This window comes from Nelumbo lutea, chromosome 3, assembly GCF_056320005.1.
Source record: "Nelumbo lutea isolate HS-2025 chromosome 3, American lotus-T2T, whole genome shotgun sequence".
In the NCBI taxonomy this organism is placed as follows: Eukaryota; Viridiplantae; Streptophyta; class Magnoliopsida; order Proteales; family Nelumbonaceae; genus Nelumbo; species Nelumbo lutea.
The window spans coordinates 37,618,579-37,626,984 of NC_142686.1; the positions used below are offsets into that span (position 1 = coordinate 37,618,579).

General features: G+C 37.6%; 1 protein-coding gene across 1 annotated transcript; it reads left to right on the top strand.

Moving 5' to 3' along the window:
- Positions 1–803: 803 nt before the first annotated feature.
- On the top strand, positions 804–6,785 carry MGL (methionine gamma-lyase). The gene is made up of 2 exons (XM_088979189.1): positions 804–1,960; positions 6,041–6,785. The coding sequence occupies exons 1-2, from the start codon at positions 1,195–1,197 to the stop codon at positions 6,613–6,615; spliced, it is 1,341 nt and encodes a 446-aa protein (XP_088835315.1). The 5' UTR covers positions 804–1,194; the 3' UTR covers positions 6,616–6,785.
- The last annotated feature ends 1,621 nt before the right edge of the window (positions 6,786–8,406 follow it).

The window sequence follows — 8,406 nt, forward strand, 5'->3', positions numbered from 1 at the left end:
GCCACGTGCTCCATTACAGAGTTTCAAACCATTGCGGGTCTGTTCTCATATATCGATTCACAGGCCTACCGGAATCCTTTCTTAACAAAAGAAGAGTTTAGGTTTAGGATAAGAATATAAGGTTGAACTATTCTTGATTCTTAAGTCTGAATATCTGAGATCTCGGCGCATTATCAATTTATCTATCTTCTTCGAAACTTTCACAAGAAGAAAAACGTGGTGGCGGAAATGTGGAAATTGAATCCATCCATGGACCATGGCCATTCATTTAATTTGGAAATGTAACGGAATTACTAGGAGTTGGGAGTCCTCCTGATTCTTTCTGTTCAACAATTCCTCCTAACATCCACGTAGACATTTATGATGATGACGACAACTTTCTACACTCTGTACATTAATTTCCCAACTACTTGGCATGTATATAACCCGTTTATCGTTCAATATTCCTAACCTGACCTTTCTCTATACTGACGAAGCTTTACTGGGAAAGGATGGGTTCGTTTGCTAACGTAACGTCTTTAATTTCCACAATCCTTAAAAAGAAAAAAAAAAAAAAAAGAAAATTGGCAACGTCTTTCTCCCAGCCAGCATGTGCACTGTGCAGTGGAATAAACTTCGGATGGAAGACGACACCGGGGAAGAAGAATGGCAGTCCAATAACAGGTGAGAGAGGTCGCTTTACGCTCTATACCATATCGCTCAGTCTTCGGCTTCGTGATACGATTCACGATATTTGCTCCTCTTATCTCGCCCCGTCTTTATTCTGAGAATCTAAATCTATCGACACGTTGCAGACATGCAGAATTTAAATATTTATGGTTCTATTGATCAGACCAACTGCAATTCTCTGTCTAATGCATGTTTAACACGTGTCATGCGATCGTTGCGTGTGTATACATGCTTTTCTTTTATGGTTTCATATTATATTTTGCTCCCTCTCTCCTGAACAAATTATGCCCAGGTTCACCGAATCTACTACGATACAAAACTTGAGGAGACGCCACGAGCTCTTATCCGCCAGCCATCAAAAGATTCCAAAATGGATCCTCCTTAGGAATATTTAACCCCCTAAGCCCAAACCCCTCGTCATAAGTCATTAGCCATTCCCTCCCTCTCCCCTCTCTCTCTCTCTCTCTCTCTCTCTCTCTCTCTCTACATATACAAGTTGTTCTCCTCCCTTCAGTCTCCGACAACATGGCTGAATCGAGATGCCTAGATGTTTCCTTGATTGGCAAGAAGAGAAACGGAAAGGATGACTTCGAGAATGACGATTTCGTCGTTGCAAAGAAGTCAGTGGTGGCGTGCAACGACCCGGCGGCTTCCCTTGCTGGTGCGAGGCACGAGTTCGGCGAGCATGGCGGTGTCAATATGTCCATCGAGGCATCCGCCACGTTCACGGTTATGGAGCCGGAGACGATGCGCAGAATGTTCTCTGGGGAGCTGGGCCCCGATCAAGATTTCTTCATCTACAGCCGTCACTTCAACCCCACGGTCCTGAATCTGGGCCGTCAGATGGCTGCGTTGGAGGGGACAGAGGCCGCCTACTGCACTGCCAGCGGCATGTCCGCTATCTCTACGGTGCTGATGCAGTTGTGCGGCAGTGGTGATCACGTGGTGGCGTCCCGGTGCTTGTACGGGGGGACCCACGCCCTGCTCACCCACTTTTTGCCCAGAGCATGTAACATAACGACGACATTCGTGGACGTCATAGACCTTGAGATGGTGAAGGATGCCATGGTGGAGGGGAAGACCAAAGTACTCTACGTGGAATCGATGTCGAACCCTACATTGACGGTGGCTAACGTACCGGAGCTGAGTAGGGTAGCGCATGAGAAGGGGGTAAAGGTGGTGGTGGATAACACCTTCGCCCCAATGGTGGTATCTCCGGTTCGCCTCGGTGCGGATGTGGTGGTTCACAGTATTTCCAAGTATATCAGTGGTGGGGCCGACATAATTGCAGGTACGTATCCTTTTCATTCATTCATCCATTCTCTATTACTAATATGTATGGTACAGAGAAACGTACGTTCCCAAGTCCCAACCAGGACGGACTCAAATGCAGCGTCTACCTTGGATCAAGGAAACCCAATTCAGATCCGCATCCTTTGTCCATCCATCAGACATAAACAGATCCGATCCTAATAGGATAATTGCAGAGAACAGTCTCACTCCACGATATTCATAAACCTCTTCCGTCCCATCTCGTGTCCCTTAAAATATAGATTATAGGATAAGGATGGTAGAAAGGGAATAGCTGACGTGGAGGCAGGACCATCGCACTCGACAGTGATATATGAAAATTTGTTTGCTTTCTATCATGTGTCATGTGAGTTAGATGATGGTCGTGTCCTTTACGATGATGACGGTGAGGTGATGATTCACGTCCTCGACTCACAAAGCGGACACATGTCCATGTGCCAGTATTGTTCCACAATATGTGGACGCGTACGATGTGATGTGATGATGATTCCTTACTTTCCACGTCATTTGGTTTTTGCGGGTGGTTGTTATTACTTATTATTCATCCCGAGACTTAAGGAAGATTATCGGGATGGTGCCGTGAGAGAGAGAGAGAGAGAGAGAGAGAGAGAGAGAGAGAGAGAGGGGAGGTTATGTTAACCAACTCAAAACTCGGAAGATTATCGGGTTGAAACTCGAAACTCGGTAGCTTTTTTGTTACCGTGAGTCTGGCAGTGAAGGAGTAAAACTGTAAAAGGTGGTAAACAGGTTATGTTAACCAACTCACCAATCAAGAGTTAGAGAGAGAGAAGTACAAATGGTACTGGTATAATGCCACCCAAAAAACGATGGCTATATATTATCCGTAGGCCAGATTACTTGTTTTCTTGCTTGGCCCAGGCCCCAGGGGGAAGCGACATGTGACTTTAAGTTTATTTTTATTTATTTATTGAGGCGGCAATGTCTATAAGCCTATTGATGTGTGGTATATAGGTCTTGTCTGGGTAGGTAGGAAGTGCCTCGTCCAATTCCAACAACTACCATGTCTATGAGTCTATCAAATGAACGATCCATATTTCATATTCAACGAAGGCCAGATTTACGCACATGGGATCAGTTAATGGATATAAAATTTTTCAAGTTTCATTTTTTCGTTGCATAAAGGACAATAGTGGGAAAATCAACTCTGACAATAATTATTAATTAATAAATTATGCAGTTACTAATTGTTTTTATTATGTTATATTTTATTATTCATTTATAGTATAATTAATTAATAATTAATAATTTATTTTATTAATATTTATTACGAATTAATTTAATAGTTGGTGTTTTGTATTCCTGAGTATTTTAATTAATTAACATTTAATATTTTAATTTTATTTTATTAATGCCCAATGAATTATAAATACATTCGTTATTTAATCATTAATTAATAATTACCTATTAAGTTATTTCTAATTGATAAATACTTTATTAGTTATCTCTTTTAATTAAAATAACTAATTAATAATTTATTAATGATTCATAAGTCTAATATTAACTATTAAAAATACTATAACTCTACAACGAGAAATTCTTTCTCTTAATCAAGTTTTTCCATCATTTTCCATTAGCTGGTAGAGGCGTATCAAATATGATAGAGAAAAATATTCAAGAATATTTTATTTTTTCCTTCCCATCTCACAAACCAAGGTTCAAAATATTGATATGTCCCTACATGCTGGTAGAGGCATATCAGGGATAGTTTTTTCTTTTTTTTTTCAAATGTGTTTAAGACAGACCGGTTTAAGGTTTGTCCACCCCTGAGCCGGTCAAAACTTCAATACACTTTTTGTAAGAGTGTATCAAGAAGCTCATGATACGATACGTATCGATATTTTGAAACTTGCCACAAACCAAAAAATTATATCAAAATGTTTTTCTTTTTTATCTTCTACAATGTAGAATTTGAGTATGCTATTAAACAACGAGCCCTTTTTTATTGGTACTTAGTTTAATAAACAACTAGTTTTATCCTCGTCTTTATATTTAAGCCCTGCTTTATTTTTATCATTAATTAGAAAAAAAGGTTTATTAATGTTTGAATTTTAGTACTCATTTGTACAATAGTCCTGGTAGTCCCTTTATGTCCAACATAAAAGGCAAAGGAAAAAAAGAAAAAAAAAAGCTGGCACTGAAAAAGGCTTGTCCAATAATACATATTTCCGCAACCAAGCATGTAGCTTTGAATGTTCTCCTTTGGGCTTTATAATTGGAATTATTTTTGGCTGTATTTTCTTGATAAAAAATTAGATAAACAAATAGCTGAAGGTAGTGTCTTTTACAAAATTTATCTAAGACAATAGCCTATAAATCTCAGATATACATATATAAGAACAACGCTGCGTACATAGCTGGCTACCGAAATTATTCCTTTAGCCTTGTTATATATATATATATTTTATAAATGATTTAGCCTTTTATACATTAATAGTGATAATAAATTAACTTCTCTTTCCTTTTGCTGTGAGAGTCTTCCCAGAATCGTACCCTCCACCCAAGAAAAAAGAGAATCTTTTCAGAAATCTAAATGCCCCGTATTCTATGAAATCTACAAGATCTGTGACAGAGAAGTTTATATGCTGTAAAATAAAAAAAAAAAAAAAACAACTGAAATTATTTTTTACATTTAACACAATATCATATTTGAGCATATAACAGCTTTCCTAAAGCGGATGACGGGCCGGGCTTAGCACTTAAGGCTATAACTCGGACATGGCCCTGGCCCTAAACACCACGCCGGAAATATAAGCTCAGGCCCCGACCTATATAGACCTATATAAATAAATATGAAAATAACAAATAGATAACAATTTATATTAAATAACATATAATATACGTATGGGATTTATGTTATAAATTATAGAATATAAAATAATAGATGCCTTTAACTATCGAGGTTCTTGGGAAGAGTGGCTGGATTCTGACCTAAATTGGTTCATCTTTCTTCCAAAATTTCACTTCCAGAAATTTGTGGAATGCTACAAAAATTAAGCATATCCGCATATCTTAATTTCTATTGCTCTCACATATTTCGTCCAAATCCATTATTACAATAAAGTATTAAGGTCATGTTTGGAAGTGCTTAAAAATAAGTGCTTATTGGAAATAAGTGTTTATTTGTGTGGAGATTATCGACCACATCATTAAATATTTATTGGTGTTTGGGAAATAAGACTAAAATAAGTACTTATTTAAAAATAAGAGATTATTTTTTAAACCCAAATTTTTAACTTTTTTTAAGTGTTTATACAATAATTACTTATTCATTTTTTTTAGCATAATTGTCCCTGGTGAATTTTTAGGATACCAGTTATACTCTCACAAATATAATTTTATAAAGGGACTTTTAGAAAAGTACTTTTATGAAAGTAAAATATTTTTATGAAAATACTTTTGTGAAAGCAGTTTTACGAAAATACTTTTATGAAATTATTTTTACAGAAGTACTTTGATAGAAGGACTTTTACAGAAGTACTTTTATTGGAGAAAAGACTACTAAACACCTGATATAAAATAAATACTTATTTTTTAAAATAAGCACTTGAAAAAGTTTGATGCCAAATGCAAAATAGTGCTTCTTCGAATAAGCACTTATTTTTAACATAAACATTCTCAAATATGGCCTAACGTGCTTTTGCATGCAAAGGTTAATTTCTTATTTCTTTATTTTTATTATACTTAGAGACATGCGGATGAAATCTTACATATTTCCGCTGAACGGCTGCATTTTTTTCAAAAGCCCGAAGGCAAATTTCATTACATGTCAATGAACTAGGTGGACACAATGGTCTGCATTGAGCCCACATTACTTGTCAATAAGTTCGACTTCAATTTATTGCCGAGGGCTCGCATATGGACTGGGCCACGAATTATGAGCAGCCCATGGATTTAAATTCAGTATCACAACCAGCTTATCTACATACATTTCAAGCAATTGATGTTTCAATTTTATTCATGGTATGAATATGAAGCCAAAACTTGCTTCCACTCTATAGTCTGATCATGTAAAATCATGATTATGTGGTTTTGTTGATAGGTGCGGTATGTGGGCCGGAAAGCCTAATAAACACGATGATGGACCTTCATCAAGGTGCCCTAATGCTTCTGGGCCCAACAATGAATGCTAAGGTTGCATTTGAGCTGTCAGAAAGGATTCCCCATCTAGGCCTAAGAATGAAGGAGCACTGTCGTCGAGCATTAGAGTATGCTAAAAGGATAAAGAAATTGGGCCTCAAGGTTATATACCCTGGCCTCGAAGAGCATCCTCAGCATTCTCTTCTGAAGTCAATGGCAAACAGTGAATACGGGTTTGGTGGTATTTTATGCGTGGACATGGAGACGGAGGAGAAAGCCAACCGGCTGATGCACCACTTGCAGAATTATACCCAGTTCGGGTTGATGGCAGTGAGTTTGGGTTACTACGAGACCCTCATGTCATGTTCTGGTAGTAGTACCAGCAGTGAGATGAATGCCGAGGAGAAGGAGTTGGCCGGCATATCGCCTGGGTTAGTAAGGATGTCCATTGGCTATAGTGGAACTCTGGACCAGAGGTGGAGCCAATTTGAGAAGGCACTAGCTAGAATGCAGCAGGAATTCAGCAATAAGAACTGATAACCAAGGTAAAAGTTTTTATGGTGAACCGGAGTAATATTTTCTATGGCTGTATAGTCATATGTGTTTATGACGCTTTATTGTGTTCTTAACTAAGACAGCCTGTGGATGAATTGTTGCTTCAATATGTTCTATGTTTGTTTAAATATTATGTTGGTGCTTTACCATAATTTCTTTGCTGAATTTAAATGACTTAACAACCAGAAGTTATTAACATAGAGATAACCATCTTGCGGATGGTATTGCCATTTCTTCTAAACGTTTGCATCCCAAATTGTCAAAAGAGCCCAGTATTAATAGTGAAGAGCAGAACCCAAACATTCTTTGGGTCTTGATTATTAGTTTCTTGGCCTTCAAGAGGAGATAAGTCTCACTTCTCACTTGGTGAAATAAACAAGGGATAAATAACGACGAAGAAACTTGATCGAACCATCTCCAACTTACAAGATGACACTCCAACCATCTGTATTGTCATCGAACATTAGTGTATTTACAGATGATTGTTTCATCTTCTAGCGAAGAGCAGGGATGAATTAATCAAGTGTGAAAGCCGACGGAAGTTTTGGAGCAATTTGAAAGATGGTCTAGTCAATTAAGAAGTCAATTAGCAAAAATCTAGTATTTTCTTTAGTACTAATGCGCCTAGAAGGCACCAAAGGTGTTTACAGCATGTCCTTGTCATGAAATTGGTGAACCCAAAGGATTATTTAGGGAAAGACGAGGCAATTCAAGAAGTAATAGATAAAATTAAGATGGCAATGGAGAGTTGGCGTGCTTAATTAATTTCTCTGTAAATCTGGCTGTCTTAGACTTGTTACATTGGTTATATACAGATCATGGCAACATGTCAAATGAGCACAGTGTTTTTTTTTTTTTTTCCTTTGGGAAGATCACTGAATTGCTGTAGACATCAGCCAGGAAATTCATTTGAAAGCGCGACACACAAAACGATTCTTATGGTTCGAAGTAGTTGTGGCCACTTTTAAAACTAGGAAATGACACATCCTATTGGTGGAATCAAATACTAATTAAATATACACGATAGTGTTAAGAAAAATTTTTGGTTACCATCGATAGCTGAAGGAATTCCGGAAAGCCAAACATAGCATTAAATATGGAAGCCCTCAAAGTGAGTGACTCTTTATTTAAACTGTCGGAGAGACCTTGTTGAAAATATTTTTGAATGCATTGAAGCATGGTTTTTAAAAACGAACTGGTGACCGAACCGGTCAGGGTCCGGTTACCGGTTTGAACGGTCCAATCGTTTGATTGGAATGGCTGGCCCGTTTTGACAAAAAAATAAAAAAATTAAAAAAAAATTAAAAAATTGTAAAACGATCAAAACCGTTTGAACGGTTAACAGGCCGATTCAGTGGTTTGCTGACCAAAATCAATAATTTTGAAGAAAAAAAACGGTTTTAGAGAAAAATGGATGACCAATTCCCGGTTTTTCCGGTCTCACCATCTGGTTGGTCCGATTTTGAAAACAGTGCATTGAAGTGGCCCACATCAATTATGTTCACGTAGACACTTCACTTCCTAAAGATAAAGTGGGTTGGAAGCACGTAAACACTTCACTTCCTACTCAGTCAAATCAGCGTGTTTGGGTCCTTTCGAAATGCCCATCCTTCAAGGAGTGGAATCTTAAATCTTGAGGCTGTGTTTGGTGGGGTTGCTTGTCTCTACATGGGTTTTTCTAGAAGTGCTTTTTATTTTATTTTTAGAAGCGTTTTTCTGATAAGTGCTTCTAAAAAAGCACTTAAAAACTGCTTCGTAATATGCTTTTCTAGA